General features: G+C 46.0%; 1 protein-coding gene across 4 annotated transcripts in view; it reads left to right on the forward strand.

Moving 5' to 3' along the window:
* Positions 1-24,676, forward strand: part of CCDC149 (coiled-coil domain containing 149) — a 95,189-nt gene that overhangs the window by 5,098 nt on the left and 65,415 nt on the right. The window contains exon 1 of one of the 4 annotated variants that reach the window (XM_086705314.1): positions 12,962-13,267. The exons of 2 other annotated variants lie outside the window; for them this stretch is intronic. In XM_086705314.1, the coding sequence (XP_086561440.1) occupies positions 13,262-13,267 (6 nt within the window). In that variant the 5' untranslated portion in view covers positions 12,962-13,261. Of the gene's footprint in view, positions 1-12,961; positions 13,268-20,785; positions 21,157-24,676 lie in introns of those variants that run through there. One more of the 4 variants, XM_086705316.1, reaches the window with a different exon arrangement.

Consider the following 24,676-nt stretch of genomic DNA (forward strand, 5'->3'; position numbering starts at 1 on the left):
TCGGAGTCCTGTGTCTCCCTTTCCCCCAGCCTGTGTTTAAGTTGTAGGGGGCTTAAGTGGTTCTCAGCCGCTGGCAGGGGTGACGGGGTAGGGGTTACGCATCCCGTCTGGGCTACTTTCATATAGTCACAATCTCCTCATGTTTCGTCTAGTATCTAGTCATAGGTCACGGTTGTGTGTCTCCTTGTCCCCCTCTCAGCAATGGCTTGTACCCCACCCGCGCTACTTTGGGTGAACGAAGAACAGGTTGATCATTTGTTCCTTCGTGGCTCTGAGCCTTGCTCAGAGGACCTTGCTGAGCAAGGGGGACCTTGCTCTCTTGCCCAGGGTAAAGGCAAGGGATTCATATTCCACTGCCCCCAAATCACTCCTGAGCTGACGGAAACTTTTGGAAATTATTGTGCAGTTGTCTGCACACATACACCACATGACACCGGGTGGGTCCAAGACCCTTGAGGTTATTGTCTACTTCCCCAGAAAGAAGGGTGAATTTTTTGGGTTAAGTTTAAGCTACTTTAACAAAGATACCTACCCTCAAAATATGTTGTTTTAAATAAGGTGGATATGTTGGTCTCTTTCATGTTACAGTGTGTGGTGGTCCAATCTGGGAGGCCCTGCTCCGTGAGTCATCTAAGAACTCAAATTTTTTTATACCTTCTTACTCCAGTGTGTCTTAGGGGGTGGTCCCCAACTGTATGTATGAAGCTGGTTGTTGCCATGTTTTTGTCCCAACCCATGAGAATGAGGGGAAAAAAGGGGCAGGGAGAGTCCAGGGTGAGGGGCTTTTTAAAATTAGGGATGACTTCTGCTCACATCCCATTAGTCTGAGCATAGTCACGTGGCCACACCTAGCCATGGAGGCTAGGGAGGCTAGGGAATGGAACCTTATCTGTGCCCAGCTTGTACTTGGGAAGGTTCTCTTATCACCACTGAGATGGTTTTTCACAGTTTGGGAGCTTCAAGAGTAAGAAGGGTACATAGGACATGAAAACATAACCACAAAAGGAAAAAAGAATAAATTGTATTTCGTCAAAACTTAAAACTTCTGCTCTTTGAAAAACTCCTTTAGGAAAACGAAAAGATAAGCCACAGACTGGGAGAAAATTTGTGCAGAACAGAAGTCTTATATCTAGAATATATAAAGGACTCTCACAACTGAATAATAAAAAAACAAGCGGCCTAATTTTTAAAATGGCAAAAGAGGGGTGCCTGGGTGGCTCAGTCAGTTAAGCATCAGACTCTAGATTTTGGCTCAAGTCAAGTTCATGGTTCATTAGTTTGAGCCTCGCATCGGGCTCCACGCTGGCAGTGTGGGATTCTCTCTCTCAAAGTAAACAAACTTTTTTTAAAAAAGAAAATGGCAAAAGAGTTAAATAGATTCTACACTCAAGAGATTTGGATGGTGGGGCACCTGGGTGGCTCAGTCGGTTAAGCATCCAACTGTTGGTTTCAGCTCAGATCATGATCTCATGGTTTCATGAGTTCGAGCCCCACATCGGGCTCAGAGCCTGCTTGGGATTCTCTCCCTCTCCCTTTCTCTGCACCCCCCCCCCCACTCACACTATCTCTGTCTCTTTCAAAATAAATAAAATAAACTTTAAAAAATTAAAAAAAGATTTGGATGGAAAGTAAGCACATGAATATATACTAAACAGTGTCAGTCATTAGAGAAATGTACATTGAGATCGCAATAAGGTTCCACAACACAACCTGTCAGGAGGGAAAAACAAACAGATAAAAAATGGATAAACCGAATGCCGCCAAGGATGCAGAGCACTGGAAGCCCCATGCGTTGCTGGAGGAATAGAAAGTGGTTTGAAAACAGTTGTGCAATTTCTCATACAGTCAAACATACGCTTAACCGAACAACCCAGCCGCCCTGCCCCTGGGTGTTTACCCAAGAGAAGTGAGGATGCACGTCAACACCAAAGCCTGTATGTGAATGTTTATAGCCCTTTTTTTTTTTTATAATCACTGAGAATGGAAACAGCCCCAGTGTCCGTGAACTGACGAGCGGATAACTGTCGTGCGTCCATGTAATGAAATCCTGCTCAGCGTTACGAGGGGACAGGTTACTGATCCGTGCAGAAACATGAATGAGCCTCCAAAACATTTGGTACACCTGAAGCTAGCGTAACATTGTGTGCCAACTATACTAAAAAAAGAAAAAAAAATTGGCAAGTGATGGAAACCAGAGGCTCGAGCCAAGCGTACCTACTGTAAGATTCCATTAATACAAAATTTCTGGGGAGGCGCAGCTAGAAGGACAGGAAACAGATCAGTGGTTGCCAGAGCTTGGGAACAGGGTGAGCAGATTGACGGCAGGAGGGCACAAGGGAACTTTGTGGAGTGATGGACGTATTCTGTGCCTCAGCCGTGGTGACGGCTATGTGATTGTACAAGTGTAGTGAAATTCATAGAGCGGTACACCCAAAAAAGATGAACCTTTCTCTGTGTGAATTGTGCCTCAAGAAATCGAATTTTTTCAAGATCTTTTTTAATATTTATTTTTGAGAGACAGAGAGAGACAGAGCGTGAGTGGGGGGGAAGGAGACAGAGAGAGAGAGAGGGAGACACAGACTCCGAAGCAGGCTCCGGGCTCTGAGCTGTCAGCACAGAGTCAGACGCAGGGCTTGAACTCATGAACCGCAAGATCATGACCCAAGCAGAAGTTGGACGTGTAACTGACTGAACCACCTGGGTACCCCGAAATCTAATTTTTTTAAAGGGGAGAGATGGATATTTGAGATAGACATTGCTCTGGAGAGCTTTATTCCTTACCTCTTCACATCCCACTTCATCAGGTTTCCAGCACGACTAGCCGTGCTCCCCACCCTGGTCCCGGGGTTCCCCCTCCACTGCCCTCACCCAGGCAGATTAGGCAGAGGCTCCGTGCTCATTCTTAGAGACTCACTGATAGCCAAACTCTCTTTCTTTGCCCTCTGATTCTGCCCTTTCCTCAACTTTGGAGATCTTTCTAGTCTTTTGGGAAGCCATGGGGGAGGGAGCTACTGGGGAGACTGTTCCATGCCCTGATGTCTTAAGGACCAGACTTCCAACACTGAAGAGCCAATCGCTTTGTTACCTGTGTTTTGCTGGATGCTCCCTTCCTTGGAACACAAAGGCAGAATGTCTGGTTTCTTAAAAAGGCAGAGGGATGTGTAGGGAGAAACAGGGTAGGAATTATAGGAAATGGAGGCAAGGTGGGTAGATAGGACATCAGTTAATATTTCAAAGTATTATTCGTATTAATAATAGTATTAAATGAAAAAACCAGTACAGAATAGCGGGCATATATATAGACACTTGGTCAGGCTTGAGAGGTGGGAAAAAGCTTCCTAGAGGCAGTGGAACTTGAACTGGGTCCCTCCCCTTTGGTTGAAGAGGCCATGGGTGATCATGATAGAAGCAGGCATGAACGCTGGGCTGGCAGCTGACCTTTGAGGAAATGCTTCTGACCTTTGAGGAAAGGCTGGAACTAGTGGGTTGAGGTATAATAGACATGAAGGTTGGAAGAGCCAGGGTGGACCAGATGGTGAATGACCTCAAAAGCAAGACAGAGGGCGTGCTCTAACATAGCTGGTAATGGAGAGGTGCTGGACACTTTTTTAGCTGGGGTACAAGTCGAAACTATCTGGGATAGATCGGTTTCCACCGAACTCAGTGATCACTGAGCCTCTAATAGAGTCTGCGAGGCACTATGCCAGGCAGCGGGGATGTGCAGACAAATTTGGTAACTTTGCCAGGAATCGGGGAAAGACAAGATGAGGGACTAGCAATCTAGTGTTTTCTGTCACCATCAGCATTTCCGATTACTCCTTTGGCACCGAAGCCATGCCACTTACATGGTTTTCTAACTAACCTATAACGTGTCTATCTCTCCGCTGAACCCAAATGATCTTGAACTCCTTGAGAGCAGGGACCATGTGTTGTTAATTTGTGGCCTTAGCTCTCTTTGCACTGTGCTTTGCCCTGTATAGGAATTAAGTAATTGTAGGATATATGAATCTGGATGTTTGAATAAATGAAGTGGTAAGGAGATAACAGCGTCCGTGGGAATAGAGGAGAAGGGATGGCTAAGAGAAAGATTTTGTTTTTAATGACCCCGACAGGATTTCATAGCCAACTGGATTGGGAAGATGAAATGGAATGGGTCCAAGATGACCCGTGATGGGTGGCTAGAGAGAGGCCGGGCTGGGCATGATAGAGGATTGGGAGTGGCCAAGTCTGGTGAGAAGAGATGAGTTCCATTTAGAACTCTGCATTGTTCAGAGTTTCCTGGGAGTACTTGAACTCTTGCAAGGCAAGCTTAGTGCTTACTGGGAGCATTTTGGATGAGCAGCTATCTGCATAGTGGCAGGCTAATTTCAGAGTAAGTTTATTAAAATTAGCATGTGGGGGAAAGTGAGCACAACTGCTATTTTTAACTAATAGGATTCATGTTCTCTCCTGTGCAGGGAAATTCGCATATGCGCTTCTAAAATTGACAATTTCTACTCTTATTATGTTAAAAAATTAATTTAGTGACTTTCACATTGAATAAAATACATTGACTGAAGATTAGAAGAGGACTTTGGCTAGTCCCTGAATGAAAATGACCAGAGTGAATGACATTTCTTACTCACCGCCTGGTTTTCCACTAATAGAACCACACTGGGGCTTTGGGTACCTCATGGTGGAGATCTTTGCTTAGTGGAGAGTCTGCATCTCTCTGTGGCCCATCAGGTGACATGGTGCCCGTGGGAGGGGATAACTGGTTCCCAAGGAACGTAAACCTTGGTTGGTTTTTGTTTTGAAGTCTTCCCATTTTCATTTTCTGTATAAGTTTGTTCAATAATCTACTCTATCACCTTGTGCTGTTTTATTGTGACATCTCATTTATGTCCAGGATATCAGATCTCCTTCAAGACAGTCTATCCTCTGTACAACTAATCTATTATGCCACCTTAAGAAGAAAAGCACTTTTCACTAAGTCTTCTTACTCAGAAACCTTTTTGGCTCCCCATTATCTGGTATTCAAAGGCTCCCCTCAAACTGGCCTTGAGCTTTCCAACTTTATGTCTCACTGGTCCCCTCAGAAACTGAGTGTTCCAGACAAACTGATCCATCCTGCATTCTGGTTCCTACCTCATTCCCACATCCTGATCTCATCTGGGTGGGCCTTCTACTTCCTCCCAGACCACCGCCTTTACTAGTCCTCCAAAGTGGAATAGAAGCCCGCATCCCTCATAAAATCGTCCATGACCACCCAAGCTTGATGTGAACTCTTCAGCCTGTTGCATTACATAGCTTAGACTCCAAGCCACTCATATAGCACTAAAATGCTCCCAGAGAAATATAGGGACCTTCTCTGTGTGTGGATCTCAACTCCTACACAAGTTAGTGAGCTCCTAAGAGAAGGGACTGTGACCAGCTCTGTTGGGTGGGTAGGAGATAGGAATGAATTTCATGCTATGACTCAAGAGGAGCAGAACTGAGTGGGGATACTGAATAATACCCAAGAACCAACCCAGTTCTGACCCATATACAGGACCTCTACTTTGAGGTCTTCACTCATGGAAAAGTGACTCATCAATGTGCCTGCCCACCTATAGCTTTATTAATGGTCGACACACAGGTAGAATGTTACTGATGACATGATTATACCCTCTGAGCAGGGGAGAAATTACCTGGGTGCGGTGGGAAGGTAGCTGATCTGCCAGGAGTCAATGTGATAGGGGTGAGGGTCGAGAAGGACACAGGAGCCCACCTGAGGCTCTTCCTTGTCCCCTTGCTCTCATCCACTCTCGATCCACCTGAGTCTGCCTTCTGCCCCTTCTTTTCTCCTGCAGTGCCCTTGCCACGCCCATCCAAGACCAGACTCCTCTCTGCCATGCACAGTGGTCTGTCCTCAGGTTTCAGCCTATGTGGTCCTGGCTGTGCAGCCTCTGACACTCCACTCTTCCTTCCCCACCTGCTGGGCTTCTGAATCCCTGCACGTGGCCGCTGGACATGTCTCCAGGCACCCTACACTCAATGTGCCCTAACCCGAATCCATCCTCCCTCTGGCTTCCGCCTTTCCTATCTGTCTTCCCTTCTTCCATCCCATCTCGATTGATGATGTCGCTACAGAGTCATCTTTGATCGTTCTTCCCAGCTGCACCCAATCTGATTATTAATCAAGGCCCATATTTTCTGCTCTTGAACAAGTCTTTAATAAGGGCTCTGTGTCGCCATTTCCACCGTCCCACCATGGCTCAGATTCTCATTCACTGTCCTCAGAATTATCTGCTACATCCTGTAAGACCTTTCTTCTGTGTCCTGTCATCCAGCTGGAGTTGTCCTTATAAGCACTGAAATGCTTTACCACTCCTTTGTCTCAAGCTCTCTGATGGCCCTCAGGGGCCTGCAGAGTCAAGGCCAGTCCCTCAGTTGGCCTCCAGGGGCCCTGCTCCTTCCTCACCTCCAATGACTCCCCTGGGCCCCTTCTGCCTATCCACTCCCCCACTCTCCACAGAACTCCTAACAGATACCAGATCGTTCCAGGCCCTGAGGCATCTCTAGGTTTTTGCTTGTGTCCAAGGTGACCTCCTTTGCATACTTAAAGGCCATGGTCAAATGTCACATCACATGAGTGTCCTACCTCCCCTGGGCCTGGTATGTTTTACTTGGGAAGTTGATGGTACGTTTCAGTTGGGAAGATGGTGTGGAGAATTGTTGGCAGCATAATAAGGCAAGGTAATGGGGTTCCTGACAGTGGGGGCCCTCAGAGAGGTGGGGGGGGGCAATAATATCTAGTACAATTCCAGGCACATGGTCCTTGGCAGGTACTCATGGAAGGAAGGAAAGAAGGGAGGAAGGAAGGGAATAACGGGAAGGAAAGAAGGAAGGAAAGAGTTCACGTTGCCATTTCTGATACTGTCTTTGAAGCCAGCCCTGCTCAGCTGCTGGTGTGCCCCACTTCCAGCCTCTCCCCCAGACTGCTCATGGCCCCAAAGAAGCTGGGAGTGAGTGTCCACGTGGTGCAAGCCCATGACCGGTATCCTCACCAGCTGGGTCACGTAAGTCTTCAAGCTCCATCGGTAGGTAGCTACTTAGTGTTGGGCGAATCTCATGACTTCCCCAAGACCTCAAGTTTCTCTGGACTTTATGCAACGAGGATAACAATATCCATCTTGTATCCCTCACCTGAGATGAGGCTAGAGTGAGGTGATATATATGAAAGTATGTTTCCAAGTCCCCGACCCTCTGCAGCCGAGGTGGTGGTCCTGTGCCTTAGGAAATGGTGCTCTGGTCTTCGGAGCCATTGCTAACTCCTTCCCATGTTTGGTGGGGTCCTGAATAAGCCCCTTAGTAGGCCGACATCAGTTCTCAGGACACAGCACTTGCTCACAAAGAACTAACAGTAACCTCTTCCCTGGAGGACATGGCTCCCTGCCTCCTGCACCCGTTTCTGCCCTCCCGCCCTCTCCTCACTGCCTGGTCAAGTGCCTGGAAGCAAAATTGGGATCTGACCCTTCCTTGGTCAAAAGCCTCCATAGCTCCTGCTGGCTCTCACTTTGTCTCAGACTTTATTGTCGTTTAAGGCCTTTCTTACTTTCATCCAAACCAAATGATCCGGCCTTACTTTGCACATCTCCGTTTCACATGTCCTGTGTTCTCGGTAAACAGAAGCACGCTGAGTGTTTGCAGGAAGCCAGCGTTTCCACCCACCTGGGGTTTGCTCAGGCTGTGCCCTCTGGCAGGAACCCTGGTTCTCTTACTTCTTCTCACTCCTCCTTCGAGGCTCAGTCATAACCACCTTAACCTCCAACTGGAAGGTCTTTGGCCTCCTGCGATCGCATAGCATCCAGGTGCACCTCTGTGACCAGGTCGGAATTATTTACGTACGTGCCTTGTCTCCAGCCTGGAGTTACTTGGAGTGGGAAGGGGTGGATGTTTTTTGAATCTGCCATTATACCCAGCACAAAGTCCTGCTTGTAGACAAATCTGAAAGAGATGACAAGCCTATCCGGCTCTCAGTTAATACTTGCATTGAAAACCTGCTGAATTAAAACAAGGACATCCATTTGTTTGCTCGTCAGAACAACATTCTCGTGTGTTTCTCTCCCCAAAGCCCCCTTGTATCCATTTGGTCTCACAGACCTTCTGACTTTCCAAATACAGACTGTGATCTGTAAAAGGTAGTAAGTCAAATCTCCTTTTAATAAGCTCCAAGGGATTTATGAATTCACTAAAAGTCGTTTCCTCTCTCTCTCTCTCCATCCCAACCTCCCCTTCTTTCCTTTCTTTTCTTCCAAACTGAAATTTTATCGTATCAGATATATTGCTTGACAAGAGGCAGAAGCTGCGGGTGGGAAATCATTTGGTTATAAAGAGCTACTTTCTGTAACGGGCTCTGACCTGTGTTATCGTGCGTCGTACCCAGCCTCTGCCTTCGCGCTGGACTAGAAGGGTTTGTGCCAAGGTTGTTTGCACCCACCTTTGACTCTCATGCAAAGAAGCTATGCAATTGCTTTGGCCTCTGCGGTCACCTCATCACAGGACATAATACATAAAAACGGTACCTTACATCTGTCTTTCTTCTACTGATGCTTAAGAGGATTAACCCAGCCTCAGGCACCTTGCTGAAAGTTAGGGTGCAGAAGCCAATGGGATGCTGTCACCTTCTTCTCCATTCCCTTATCCTCATAACCACCTCGTCAGTTAGAATGAGCAGGGGGTAGTGTGAAGAAATGGAAATTCGGAGTCCTTATTGATGGTCACTTGGCAAGAAGCAAGTATGTGGAGGCAGGCCTTTTAACTTCAAGTCAGATGTTTCTCCCACCAGAAGGCTTGGGTTCCTATCCTCTGCATGCTCGTGCCAGCTGACCTAGATCTGAGTCCAAGAACTTGAGCTGAGATAGAGACTTCTGGGGTCGGGTTCCAAATCCCTGCCCAGACTTCAGTAGAGGCTGGAAGTTGAGCAAAAGTGGCGTCGGGGACACCTGCAGATGTGGCCATAACTGGAGGACGGTCAGGATGCCACCTCTGCTGTGGAGGCTGCAGGCAGGTGCTCCAGGTGACCCAGTGCTGTCTGAGCAGGGGCTCCGCAGAAGTACTAGAATCTAATAATGCCACGGATCCACCTCCCCTGGATCCTACCTGCCCCCATCACAGAGAGTTTCCTTGGGCAGCTGTGGGGGCCCTACCCTTGTCGGCCTGAATCTGTGAATGGAGAAAGGGTGGGGAAGAGAGGTGAGTGACTGAAGGTATTACCTAGAGATGGTAAAACTTTGGATCATGATGGATTTGACTTTAAATATCTGAATAAACTTAAGCGGTCCCCAAATTTAGAAAATATATGTATGTTTATTCATTTTTTAAAGTTTATTTATTTTTATTTTCACGGAGAGAGAGAGAGCAGGGGAAAGGGAGAGAGAATCCCAAGTAGGCTCCGTGCTGTCAGCACAGAGCCTAATGCAGGACTCGATCCCATGAACCATGAGATCATGACCTGAGCCAAAATCAAGAGTCAGACGCTCAACCAACTGTCCCTAGAAAATATACATATGTTTAAAAGAAAATAACTATAATTCTAGTACCCAGAGATGACTATTGTTAATATTTTAGTGTTTAATCATTCAGATATTTTTCCAGGCCTTTATTTCTAAAAATGAGTTTATATCACATGCTACACACATACAGTGAATGCACACGGTGAATGCTCAACGCATTTTTGCATGTGCACCACCTAGGTCAAGATATAGAACATTCTCAGCTCCCCAGAAGGCTCTGCATGCCTTTCCTAGTCGACTCTACCCACCCCCCCCTCCTGCACCCATTAAGCATTTTTTTGAATTCTGTCACTGTATGCTGTTTTATAAGGTGTTCTTTTTCTTGCTCAGCAATAAGTCGTGAACAGTTTCCACGTCACTAACTCATCTCCATCGACATCAGTCTCTGTGGCAGCACGGGACTACACCGTGTCGACAAACCAAACATTTGCTGGACTTTGAGCCTATGTCTTAGAAATTCTTAACTGCATTGTTTCCCACTGTCGGAACACCCAGATGTCTGCCATCAGAGTTCTGTTAAACTCTCGAATAGGCTGCAGGGACAGTGACTTTAGGGTTTTCCCGTGGTTTTTTGCACAGCCGGCTTATATCTTCCCTTGCTTACTTAGTTTCTGTGAATGCACATGAGTTAGGCTGAATGACGTAATAACTACCCCTGTGCGCTGGGGCAAGGGTATCTGGCATCTTACCACTCGGTGTAAAGGTTTGTACAGGAGAGCAGATTCTAGGGTGTTCGTTCTTCCTGTCCATCAACTTCTTTTTAAAAATTCATTTTTGAAAAAGGAGAGGAATTCATTGGACAATTTAAACACCTGGGTTTTAGAGAGACGTTCTTTTAAGATTATAAGATTGCTTGGTGAGCAAGGAAAATCACTGCTTTGATTACTGGAAACATTGGTGAGGATTCATGAGAAAAATTCCACACTTCGCCAGAAACAGTCTCCGACCTCGTGCTGAACAGTTAAGTTTTGATCATGTAGGTATTAACCGCACACATTTGGGGACCTTCCTTATTTTCACCCTCTCTGTTTAGCTTTTGATTATTTTACTACCGCTGTTTCTACGACCACTCCTGTGATTGCTACTACTCTCTCAGTATCATTATTATTGTTAACTGCAGTAAAGCTATTCTTTTCATTCTGTTTTGCTTTTAAGTAGGCTCCATACCCAGCAGGGAGCCCAACGCGGGGCTTGAACTCTCGATCTTAAGATCACGACCTAAGCTGAGATCAGGAGTCAGATGTTTCACTGATTGAGCCACCCAGGCGCCCCAGTGAAGTTATTCTTAACAAATATGTCCATTTATTAAGCCCTGTGTGCCGTACATATAAGGTTCATCTAAGGTTTGGTGCAGGCACATATTTGAAGGAAAAAGGATACGTTTATTGGGTGCTATTTAATGTGCCCAGTCCTGAACGCTTTATATATGCATTTCATTTATACCTCACAACAGCCTTGAGAGGCAGCTAGAGTTACCACCATTTCATTTGCTGTGACCAATATGGCTAAGAGTTGATAAGTAAACATAAGAGAATATGCTGGCAATACAAGAGCTGGGATTTGAACTCGGGTTCTTTTTATTCCAAAGTCTATGTTTCCCCTGGTCTACCGTAGCCTCACCAAATGGATGAGTGAGTGAACGAATGAAAAAACATTCTAGTGTGGTGCTCACTTTTAGGAGGTGTGTATTTTGAATTATCAAGCCAAGAAGGAAGTATTCTTTCATTTAAACTCTATGAAAACCTCAGTATAGTACTTACACAGTTTTGTATCATGGATATCCAGTGACACCTGTCAGGGGTGACATAGGGCTCTCTTATGAACTCAGTTACATATCTTACATTAAAAGGTGCCAAATTTCCTCAGTATCAGTTGCTTGGGTGTGTTGGCATATTATTTAGGATTAGTTTTAACGTAATACCAGAAACAGCAGTGGTTTGGATAAGATAGAGTTATCTGTATTTCTCTCTCAAGTACAGTGACTGTAGAGGAAGACCGTTTAAGGCTGATATGGCAGCTTACAGTTTTTCAGGGACCCAGGCACCTTCTGTTTCTTTTATCCACCGTTCCAACAGTGGAGCTTTCCATTTTCGGGATGAATATTTTGCAGGAGGAAGAAAACATGAAGAAGAATATGCTCCTTCCTTTAAGGAAACTTCCCAGAAGTCTCCTGGAACACTTCTGCTTCCCTCTTCTTGGCCAGCACTTTATAGGAGATGTAGGGGATCATAGTAACTCCTACCTCCTAGGGCCTCATTGTGAGGACCAAATGAACTAATGTGTGTGAAGTGCCCAGAACAGTACCTGGCACACGGTCAGTGGTGGAGGAGGGTCTGCCCTTAGTGTTTTGTCTGATGCCTCCATGGCCATATCTGGGGTCTAGGCCCATCAGGCTTGATAGGTCTTTCCCAAAGACTTGTTTTAATTACTTTGGTCTTTGCACCCTCCTACACAGTACGGACAGCAACAGTCCTAATGATATAGCATGAACATGATGATGGTTGATGATGAGGAGGATGATGATGATGATTATAAAGATAAAAAAAATAATAACCTCTTAGCAAATGCCAGCTTCACACCAGTGACTGGACTAGATACCTTGTTCCATTGCCTCCTTTATGTCGCAGACCCTACGAAGGACACACTATCATGGTCCCCCTTTTACAAGTAAGGGGTCTTTGGCTCAGCAAGAGATGGATTAACTTGTTCAAGGTCATTCAGCTACAGGTGCAGGGCAGGGACTGGAATCCAAGAAAGTCTGACCCCCCGCCCCCAAAAAAAACATACTTGGGATATCCACTGCCTTCCATGAGCTTTTAGGTCTCTCTGCCTCTAAAATTTCATCTCCTTTTAGAATGGTTAACCTGGTCACATATTTAGTCAGTCCTATTGACGCTGCTGTCTGTAGTGACCTTGATTATCAGTGACTTTCCTTACTGAAAGAGAAATGCCCACGCCTTGATGCTACCTGCATCAGTGATGTCTTCTCCAAAGGAATCCTTTAAGCGCCAGGTCTTGTGTCTGTACTTGCAGAGGAACAAACTGAAGCAACCCATGTTACTGTCGTTCAGTGCTCTTCTGATGAACCGTGATTGTGGTGGACAAATGGGCTGTCAAGAGAAGCCATAAAATTATGCCCAGTGTTGGCTGTTGGCTTGTTGGTGATGTGGAGACAATGAAGACTTTGCCATCCTCCCTGAAAGCCATACTAAATTGAGATCATCCATAGGAGCCCTTTGCTAGCATGATCGACCCAGTTGCACCATTACCAGCCAGGGAAACAGACCTGGACAGAGCCCTCGCCTTAATTAGTGTTTATAGTTTAGTCTGCCCTCTGAATAAGCCTGCGATTTGAATCAGCAGAACTGCACATCCACCCATGTTCCAGAATGAATCTCCACCTAACTTGTTGCCGTGGGGCCGAGTTCTGAACTGACAGTTCTTGTTGAGGAACATTTCTCACTAATCAGTACTGCCTGGAGGTGGTGGTAAGAAACTGACAATGACAAGCTCAGGAGCAAATTAACAGTGCTCAGGAAAATATGAGCTAGGCATAGAGAGAAGGCAAAAACAGCTCCCACTCACAAGCTTCAGCTGGGGACGCCTTCATCCTGTAGGCGGAAATTGGGGCCCAAGTGGCCCTTTAATGATGACTCCGTGATTCTCATGCAGAGAGAACCGCTGGGGGGAGCCGTGATGATCACGATTGGCTGGCATCTTGGCAGATGGTGGTAAGAGCTCTACTTCCTTGGATAATTAAAATAGTGATGGATTTGCATGTCTGATTTCAAGATCTCTAGTCTGCAGATGACTGCCTTTCGGGGGCAGACAGGGACGGAACACCTCCTTGCCTTGGAGTATCTGCACCTGACTCTAGTATGGAAGAGATGGAAGCCAGGGAATACTGCAAATGCTCCATCTTTTTTTTTTTTTTTTTTTTTTTTTTTTTTTTTTTTTTACAAATGCTCCATCTTGAGTTGAGTCTTCATCTGGAGCACTCTGACACTCTTCTGGAACACTTCATCCCAGCAGGGAGATGATATTTTTCACAAAGGCAAGGTCTGCTGACAAACTTAGGAATGGAGATTGGTTTTCTTTCTTTGAATAGGATGAACGCAGTTCTTTGGATTATTGTGATTATTAATAAGATTGGTGCCTTTAGAATTTATTGAGTGCTTTTTTTTTTAAAAAAACAAAACATGCATTGTCTTATAGAGCCCTTATGACTCTCCTGTGAGAGAGGTGGGGCAGGCCTGGGTTTAAATCCCACCATTTCCAGGGTGCCTGGGTAGCTCAGTCAGTTAAGCGTCCAACTCTTGATTTCAGCTCATGTCGTGTTCTCACGTTTCATGGGTTTGAGCCCTGCATTGGGCTCTGCACTGAGATCGCAGAGCCTGCTTGGGATTCTCTCTCCCTCTCTCTCTGCCCCTGCCCTGCTCTCTCTCTCTCTCTTTCTCAAAATAAATAAACATTAAAAAAAATAAATCCCACCGTTGCCACCGGCAAGTTGCGAGACTTTGTTCTTAAGTTTATTTATTTATTTTGAGAGAAACAGAGACAGCACGAGTTGGGCAGGGGCAGAGAGACAGGGAGAGAGAGAATTCCAAGCAGGCTCCGTCCTCTCAGCACAGAGCCCGACACAGGACTTGAACCCACAAAATGTGAGATCCTGACATGAGCTGACATCAAGAGTTGGACGCTTAACAGACTGATCCACCCAGATGCCCCACAAGTTGTGTGACTTAAAAAAAGAAAAATCTCCTAGGTCCTCAGTTTCTTCATCTGTAAAAGGGGAGAATGTCTACTTTTTGGGGTTGTGATAAGGATTAATGACTTATATATGGGAAATACTGAATCACCTTTGGGCACTGAGTAGAGTCCACTATGGTGATGGTCGTTCACCCAGCATTTATGTAAGAGGAAACTGAGATACAGAGGGGGTGAGTGGTAGGTGATGGCCATGGAAGCCACATAATTTCACTCTAAATCCCAGGTGCCATGTTGTGTCTATCAATAGTGCCTTTGTCTCTGTGCCTCCCAAATTCCCTTTTGTTAAAGGATAGTCCTGGAATCAGTTGGAGTTCTGCAAACGAGTTGAGCCTCATCTGGGAAGTGGAGGCACTGCCTCACGGTGTTTGAGGGCAGATCTGAGAAGTCAGGGGCAGATAGATATACAGCGGCCACTGTGGCTCAACAGTAGTAAGGATTTTAGGGTTTTTTATTATTATTTTTTTTAATGTTTATTTTTGAGAGAGAGAGACAGAGTGTGAGCAGGGGAGGGGCAGAGAGAGAGGGAGACACAGAATCCGAAGCAGGCTTCAGTCTCCGAGCCATTAGCACAGACCCCCAACGCGGGGCTCGAACTCATGAACCACGGGATCATGACCTGAGCTAAAGTGGGAAGCTTAACCGATGGAGCCACCCAAGTGCCCCAGGGTTGGTTGGTTTTTTTTTTTTGTTTTTTTGTTGTTTTTTTTTTTGTTTTTTTTTTTTATGATTTCTTTTTGAGACAGGGGGAAGATGAGCCACAGCAATTTTATAGCTTTCAAAGACAGTTTGACCAAAATGTTGTCCATGCTTTGTTGGCTTTTTATTGCTACCCAGCCCACAAGAAAGGCTTTCTGCAATGGAATTGAATTATTATCCCATAATGAAGTGCCTAGTGAATCTCTCATTACATTCCATGTGTGACTGTTACATGTTTTAATATGTCATTGTATATGTGAGTGTTTGTGATGTGGGCTGTCAGCTACAGCTAGTGTACCCCAGGCCCCTGGCAGCCTGGATGGAAAAGGGTGAACCTCAGATGCGTGGGCGATTTTAGTGCCCCATCCCGAATCCTGGATCTCTGTGAAACAAACCTGAATTGCACGCCTTGCCATCAGCATCTCAGCCGGAGGCAAGGTCAGATCAGCCTAGCGCTGGGGAGAGAGCAAAGTCGCTCTAGGCAAGCAATGGTCTTTAAAAATATATGCCGTCTTCAGCAAATGAGAGGGATTTCCTAGCCCATTTATGGCCAACTAGAAGGAAAGCAGTCTTTTTTCCTTGCATTTCCTCCTAATTTTTATTGGCCTGAAAAGAACAGGGGTGCACTCAGACGTTACAGAGACTGAGAAGGTGGGGACAGGGAGTAAGGAAGGAATAACAGGAGGGAAGGATTGAAATAGATATTCAGGCAAACCCTCGTTATTCCTAACTTCACTTAACCAAGACTGTCAGTGAATTTCATATACCCCCCAGCTACCATAGTTCACATTATAAACTCTTCCAATTACCTGAAATCTCACTTAACTTAAATTTCCAGCACATCCCCTGGGGCATTCAAATCATCAAAGTTTGCCTGTCGAAAGTAATACTGAAGAGGGGGAAGCCGCCATGGTGACTCAGAGAAAGCTAGATCATAAAAAAAAAAAAAAGTCATCTTAGAGAATGGCATTAGAATCATTGTTACCAACCTGAAATTGCTGAAGTGTTATCTAAAAATTACACAGGCGAACACAGATTTGGAACAGGGCTGTGGACGTGCTTAGGAGACTGGGGTGTGATCGTGGCTGGCAAAGGCTGCTCCCACGGGTGAGTCAGTGTGGTGTGGTCACGATGGCCGCAGGCTGGAGGACCTCCGTGAGATGACTGTCCACGTGGGGTTGGCCCCACTTAGCATCTTACTCCATAGATGCCCAAACTCTGCCTGGCAAGGTTCAGTGTGTCCCTAAGTGACAGTCCTGTATATCTGGAGTGGTCAGTCTGCAAGATTTCAGAGAATGAAGGTGTAAAGGAAGTTTATGCCCCTGTGATATGGGGAAGCGCTCATTTTAAGGAATAAAAATGAGGTGAAATTACAAATGCCATTATGGCAATTCTATAGGAACTGTCTTGTGACCTCTCCATACATATCAAGTTTTTGCAACCAGATTTCTTTCTCTACATTTTTTTTTAAAAACGTTTATTTTTTATTTTTGAGAGAGAGAGAGACAGACAGAGTGCAAGTAGGGGAGGGGCAGAGAGAGAGGGAGACACAGAATCTGAAGCAGACTCCAGGCTCTGAGCTGTCAGCACAGAGCCTGACGCAGGGTTCAAACCCACAATCTGTGAGACCATGACCTGAGCTAAAGTTGGACGCTTAACTGACTGAGCCACCCCGGCGCCCCACCAGATTTCTTTTTCTAAATGATGCTAAAAATGGACTTTCGAGAGTTAAGCTTAATAATAAATAATAATTGATTAGCTTCCTAAAAAATATATTACAAATAGGTAAATATATTTCAGCTTAGCGGGAATCAAAATTCATTTACATCTCAAATGTAAAGTGTATTGAGCACTCAACTCTTGGTCAGGAGCTTGGCTCTGGAGATGCAAAGGTGAATGAGTTGGACCTTGGCTGCAGGGAGGCCTCAGTCGGTGGGGAGGCAGATGGGTGGGCTGGTGGCTGTGATGCCCTACTTCAGGTGTACCTGGAATGTCACATGGTTACCAGGAGTCAGGAAGAGGGCAGGAGGAGTCCGAAGCAGACTGCAGCCAGGTACCGCAGAGCTCTTGTTTGCCAATCTCCGTAACAGGGATATTTTTAAAAGTGAGTGAGTGGCAGGACCTGATGTATGGTTTTCAAAGGGATTCATACCTGGGCCAGACAGGTAAGGAGGCAAGAGGAGGCTGTCGTGATGGTCCCGGCCAGACATCACTGGGCAGGGCAGAGTAGGGCTTCTGAGAATGGAGGGAGTGGCTTATTGGAAGTTGAAGTTATGTCGATTGTCGGATACTGTTTGCCCGAAGCCGCATGTTGGGTGAGAAAGGAGGTATTCCTGGGTGGAGGACGGAGAATAGGGTAAGAAGAGGGCAGTGAGAAAGTAGGAAGTAGAGGAGGACCAGAGGGGGAAATACCTCTCAGAAAAGAGGGAGCCTACAGTTGAGAAGTTTCTAAATCATTCCTGAACACGAACCCTTCAGCCACACGAGTTTATCAGCACATTGTGAAGCCTTTGGGGATTAGCAGGTAATATTCTCGAAGCGGCTAACGAGAGCTAGCCTGACCCCATCCGTAAAAATCGCCAAGGACCACGAGTCACTGTTCGAGGGAGAGAGTCACTCGGTGGAGAGGCTCCCTCCCTGACAGCCTGGCCACCTTTATCTCTCATCGCATTTGTCTAGCTGTAAAGCCATCTAAACAGTAATGTGGTATTTCAGATAGTCGTTTAATTATTATGATCTTCCTTATAGCAAATTATGATTTGCTTTATTGCAGATAACAGTAAGTGGGTAGATAAAAGCCACTCAGTGGTGAAAACTGTAGGTCTCGGTTCTTAGGATGAGAGCACAAGGCTACCTACGCGGCGTTTGTATGCAGGTAGGGATTGACATCGACAAATGACTTGTGAGTTGTGCTTTAAAAAATACAATTGAAATGCAGTTCAAAAGAAGTCTATCTTGGAGAGGATAATAAAAGTGTTTCACGAGGTCTAGCACACGTGCTGAAAACCGGGCATGTTTTACCGTTTATTGCATTCATGTTCACTGATTACCCCGTGTACTTGGTGTGTGGTTTTCTCCTTTCTCCAGGTGGTTTTCTCCTTTCTCCAGGTGTTTCTGGGTGTGATTGATAGAGTCTCAGAGGTTAATCAGAATAAAAGGAATTGTTATTAAATGTGCACTGTTTCTTTTTCAACCTTTATTCATAAGCCCCCAGAAGGAGGACCTTGGCAAAGTTGAGGAATAAGCTCAATAGAATGGATCTACCCAGGTTAGTGTGTGAACAGTCGTTGTTTTCTCACTCCCCAGCATTCATTTCTCTTTGCACCAACACCCCGGGTGGGAGGGCATTACCCCTGGATATAATCTGCAGGGACAGAGCACAAGATTATAGTGTGGGTGTCCTGTGCTCCCCCAGGCAAAGGATGGCACATGATCTACTTTAGGCCACCCCTTGAGGTGAGAGATGAAGAAGCTGAAACTTTACCCCGTTCTGCCCCGATCGGTGGCCTCTAACCTCATCTTTCCTGCACTGAGACCTGGTGGTTCCTCGTCCTGCCTGCAGCCACCAGAGTCACCTCGCTGCTTACTTGTTTCCAAGTCGACTTCTCTGTCCTTCTGCCAATTCTATGAGTGCCAATATCCTTCCAGTACATTCCTGCGTTAGAGTATCAGTTACTGTCACTTACAGCTAAAGGGTCCTGTTGCTTAGAACCCAACGCAGGGAACAGTCTGGCTTTGCTACTGACTACTACTTTAGGAATGAAGGATAAATTGACCTCATTGGGCTTCAGTGTTCTCCTGCCTAAAATGGGGCTAATCATACAACCTATGTCATAGAGCAGCTGTATGGATTGAATCTAATGTTTCAAGTTGATCATTGCGTACAGTTTGGAACAAAATGTTCACTAAATAGTGGTCACTATGCCACTAATTACTATTGTTAATGAAATGAAAGTCTACACTTCTCATCGTTATTACTCCTAACAGTGCCTGACACATAGTAGACGTTCAAAAAATACTAATTTGTTTTCTCCTTCTCCTTTACTGAAAACAAACCCAAACCCTCCTTTTCTTGGGCCGAGAAGAGAGCAAATATCCCCCACGCCACACATGAAGAGGGGGCGTGGCCCCCACGCCACACATGAACTTAACAGGCAGAACTACGCCTTGACTGGGGAGCAATGATGGAAGACAGGGAGAACCAAGTGTGTATCCCCTGGCCAGAGCGGGCCGGTTTCGTGAGGTTTGCCCTGCTCGTCTCCGCCCTTTGACCTGCGGTTGGGCAGCCACGTGACCCGTCCGCCCACTGATAAGATTCTGATAGCAGCCGCCGTGGCTGAGGCTAACCCTGTGCCTGCAGCCGGTTGCCTGGGTAGCACCCCGCCTAACAGAACTGTGTTAGACAAGGTGATAACAGAATCCACATTAAGAAACAGCAAAGCCAGTGTGTTCTTTGTCGGCCTGACAGATCAGATCAAACTGCAGGATCCAAAGGTGTGTCGGCAAAGCGGGGCCCTGAACCCCAGCTGCCTTCCCCTCCCCCTGCGAGCTTGGCAGCAAATTTTACCCAAGCTGTATAGTCAAAGATAATTTACACCGCATTGATGTCAGGCCGAAATTGTCTTCCTCAAAGGATTCTTAATGTCACTCCCCTATTCAGAGACCCTCGGGGCTCCTGCTTGCTGGAAGAATCAAATCTGAACTCCTCAACACCACTTCCAGGCCCTTTCTGACCTGACCACCCATCTGTCTCTCTTTCCAGCTTTATCTTAGGTAGCTTTCGTTCCCACTCCTCCCCCCAAGACAGCCCAGCATGCTGCTTGCCATGCGGACAGCCTGTCTTCCGGCATCTCACCTCTGAGCTTTGCTGGGACCGTTTCCCTGCCAGGAGTATGGTTTTCCCATCACCACTACCTGTCACAACCGCAGCTACCCCCCCAGCAAAACAATCCTTCCACATGTCCTTTGGGATCCGTTTCAAACATTCACATCTTCCTCTGACTCTCTGAGCACCTTCTTTGCCGAGCTGTGATCCTCTCCTTGTGATGAAAAATAGAATAGCAATGCACATACGGCACTTACTATTGTAAATGTTTCACACATACTAATTCTTTTAATTCTCACACTAGCCCTATGAAGATACTATAATCATACCCACTGAACGGACGGAGAGACTGAGGCACGGAGAAGCTAAGTAATTGATCACATAGCTAGTGAGCGGTAAAGTCAAGATCTGACTGCAGTGTCCCAGTTCCTTCTGCCATGCTCTCAACCATTGCTTTAAGCTGCCTTTCCTGTGTTTCTGGGAACTTTGTATGTCTTTATAACATTTAGCATACTATAGTTCGTGACTATTAATGAATGATTATCAGGCTACTTATTATCATCTGTTACTCTCTCTTTTATTTTATTAATAATTTTTATTGCTATAAAAAGTACCAGGCACCATTCTACATTTATAGGCACTTATGTCTCGCCAGGGATGCGTGCCTTAATTTGGTGTGTGGAGAGAAACGCACTGGGCTGAGAGGAGCCCTCAGCTTAGGTCCAGCTCTGGGTCCTACTAGTCAGCCCTGGGTAAGTCAGTGCACGGTCTGGGTTCCAGTTTCCACACCTGTATGATTAGGGGTCTGGTTTAGGTGATTCTTGTGGTCTTTACCAGCTGCGAGTTTGAGAATCCGTAAAATGGGGATAAAACCACATGTGTCACACAGACCGTTGAGGCTATAGTGAGATATGGTAAGATAATGCATGACATTTTCTCATTCGTTGTATGTATGTATTGAGCACCAGCTATATACCGTGCATCATTCTGAATGTGGGGCACCTAGAATGAAAAAGCAAAGCACTCGTGGCCATGGAGAGGGAGATGTTGAAAATAAACCAATAGTCATCAGTTACATAACTCAAGATCAAGTATTAAGTGCAATGAAGGAACGTAACACCGTGTAAGAGGATTGAGAGTCTGGGTATTTGCAGACAGGGACGAACTTCCTGAGAAGGAGACGTTAACAACAGATCTGAAGGAAGCCAGGGAACAAGCCTGCAATCCAAGCAGAGGAAGCAGCAAGGCCAAGGCCCTGAGGTTGGAGTGGGCTTGATGTGGTCATAGACCAGCAAGGAGGCCAGTGAGGTTGGAGAGCAGTGAGCAAGGGTAAGTGGGAGGACTTTGGGTTTTGTTTTAAATGTGACGGGAGGCCGTGGGGGACTTTGAGTCACTACATGTCACCATCTGCTTTCCGTTAAGAAGCATCATTCTCATTATGACACGGAGCAGGGACTGTAGGTGGGTAGAAGCAGACAGTGTGAAGCAAGAGGCTGGGGCCACGGTCTAATCAAGAGATGATGGCGGGGGCGCCTGGGTGACTCGGTCGGTTAAGTGTCTGGCTCTTGATTTTGGCTCAGGTCATGATCTCATGGCTCATGAGTTTGAGCCCCACATGGGGCTCCGTGCGGACAGTGCAGAGTCTGCTTGGGATTCTCTCTTTCTCCTCTCTATTCCCTTCCCCCACTTGCGTGCTCTCTCTCTCTCTCTCTCTCTCTCTCTCTCTCTCTCAAAATAAATAAACTTAAAGATGATGGTGGATGGAACAAGAGTGAGAGTGGGGGAAGTGGGTAAGCAGTACCTGATTCAATATACCCTGTGAAGGTAGAGCCCATGGCATTAGCTGATGAAGCAAATGAGGGCTTCGAGCAAAAGAAAAGAGGCAAGGAGGACTCCAAGGTTTAATGGAAAACCAAACATGGTTTGTACCACTTCCCAATGGGGAAGATTCAGGGCAGGGCAAGTTCAAGGGGATAGTGAGGGTTCAGTTGAAGCTGCCTCTCAGATGTTCAGATGGAGACACAGAGTTAGAGACGAGAGTGAACGCAGGTGAGAGGCTGAGCTGGTGACACCAACTTGGATGAAACCAGCAAGAGATGACGGGAAAGCCCATTGGACTGAAGGCAATCCCCTTGGTTGAGGGGGGTAAGGTTTTGAGTGAATGAAGAGAAGAGGGTCCGGGGCCTGAGTCACAGCTTACGTAACCGTGTGCAAGTGCCCTTTGAAAAACTATGCGTCTCATCCACGTGACTCAGCCGGCAAAGAGCCCAGTGTGTTCATCAGTACACAGGCGGCGAGAACTCTCCGGGACCGAGTTGGTTGGTGACCGAGCAGATGGCTAGGTGGCCTCTTGCGCCTCAGTCCTTCCCCGTGGAATATGATTGAAAAGGGTCCCAGGAGGGCCACCTGTCTTCCAAACGAGGCCTCAACACACTATGAGTCAAAATGCACCACTCCGAGTACACAGTTATCTCTGAGAGCGTTTGGTTAAAAATGTAGTTAGACCCTGGGACGCCTGGGTGGCTCAGTCGGTTGAGGGTCCGACTCCTGTTTTAACTCAGGTGAAGATCTCACAGTTCATGAGTTCGAGCCCTACGCTGGGCTCTGCACTGTCAGTGTAGAAGATTCTCTGTCTCCCTCTCTCTCTCTCTCTCTCTCTCTCTGCTGCCCCTCCCCTGCTCTCTCTCTCTCTCTCTCAAAAATAAATAAATAGACATTTTTTTAAATATGGTTAGATCTAAGAGAGGTAATATGTGGACCTGCTACTAATGTATTTGGGACCAATATAGCATACTAAAAAGAGCCTGGAATTTGTACTTCAGACTCCTGGTTTGAGCTGACAGTAGTTAGTTCTGTTACTCTGGGGAAGACAATCTCAGCTCTTTTTTAAAATGAGGAAAACAGTTTTTGTCCCACTTGTCATACAATGTTGACCATCAAATGAGAGAATGTCTGTGAAAGTGTTTCGTTCGCTTTAAGTGCCATGGACGTAGTACCTTGAATTTTGAAAAAGTTTACAAAGTCCAATTTTAGCATAGCACCTTCCGTTTGAAGCCCAGTGAGGGGGGCAGAGCGGGTATTAATTAATCAGGGTTGTGCCTCAGTCCCAAAGAACTAATAATCTCCATGACATAATGGCCTTTATTTGGGCGCCATGATGCCCACTCAACTCTCAAAATGCATCAAGTGCCATCTCCTGTCTGTAGCTTTCCTCCCCTGCCCATAAAGCCAACCTCCATCCCACTCTTGCCTCCCTTGGAGGCCTTCATGAAACATCCATCGAATGAACGAATACATGTGCAGGGTGGCCTTTTACAGAATAGTGGTTTATAGGCTTTTAGAGTGGCAGTCCACGCTCAATGTGTGAAGATATGCAGATACGTGTGTTTATTCCTACACACATGCTCCAAAAGAAAAGCTTGGTGAAACAATGCTTACCTTCATGGGATGCACACGGATATCTTCTGTTCTGTATCTTTTTTTTTTTCTTTTTGAAGAAAATGACATTTCAGGTGAATTAATTTCACTACCCAGACTAATGTGTCGTGACCCACCACTTGGAAAACACTATTAGGCCAGAAACCTTGTTCTTTGCAGTCGGGCAAGTCGCTTGGGTTACCTGTGAGGTTTATCCCAGCTCCAGCATTCAATGCTAATTCTAAATAATAAACAAAATAGGAGGCTATGGGAATAGACACATAGCATTTAAGGCAGCTTGAAGATTTTCTGCATGTAATGTACTTTTAGTTTTTCCTGGCCTATGTGAGGAAGTCAATATCCAATAAATGCTTAGGTGTGGGACAATTATTGTCCAAGAAAGATCGGACTTTAGTCACACACATGTCATCAAGACTACGTAGAGATTTGCAAGGGTGACTTTCAAATAAAAGTCAGGTTCCCTGTGTCTAAACTCCTTGGGCCCCAGAGGCGTTTCAGTTCCTGAAGTTATTGGAATCTGAGAGGAAATGCCTTAAGCATATGGTACATTGTGTATTGGCCCCAGCAGACTCCAGGGCAGTGACTAGTCAATAATCAAACACATTGATTTGTCTTCAGCAAATGTATGAATATTGACATTTAGTGGCATAGAGACCATAAACACCTTCACATCTAGGGTACGTGGGTGGCTCAGTCGATTAAGCATCCAACTCTTAATTTTGGCTCAGGTCATGATCTCACGGTTCATGAGTTTGAGCCCCACATCAGGTCCCACGCTGACAGTGTGGAGCCTGCTTTGGATTTTCTCTCTCTCCCTCTCTCTCTCCCCCTCTCCCTCTCCCTCTCCCTCTCCCTCTCCCCTCCCCCCATCTCTTGTATACATGTGCTCTCTCTCTCCCTCTCAAAATAAATAAAACTAAAAAAAAAAGAATAAACACCCTCACGTCAGCTGAGGTCACTAATGGGATGTGAACATGTCTTCAGTTTTCCGAACGTCGGGAGATTCAGAAAAACCCATAAGGGATTGTGGAAATAAGATTTGTTATCCAGGTATCATGTTTTTCATTTTCAAAATCAACAGGACCATTTATCCCTTGGGGAGACCGGTGTTTGGCTCAGTGCCTCCCACAGAGAAGCCGCCTAGAAAATATTTGTTGAATGAGTGGCTGAGACCAGCTACAGCTTACACAAGACTGTTCCGACCAAGCCTCTTTGGAGGAAACAGCCCTCTGGTTCTTTTCTGACACCCTTAGTTTATCCCATTTCTTGTAAGTGGATAGAAAACTTACTGCTTCCACTTGGCTCCCTCCCAAAAAGCACAGGGGAGAGATGCTTGTGGATCCTCTTGGTTTGGGTTTTTGTTTTTTTTTCCTCCTTCCTTCAGGCCTACAATCTGAGGAAAGAAGAGGCA

This window comes from Puma concolor, chromosome B1 (assembly GCF_028749965.1).
Source record: "Puma concolor isolate L17-30 chromosome B1, mPumCon1.1.hap2, whole genome shotgun sequence".
NCBI classification, from domain to species: domain Eukaryota; kingdom Metazoa; phylum Chordata; class Mammalia; order Carnivora; family Felidae; genus Puma; species Puma concolor.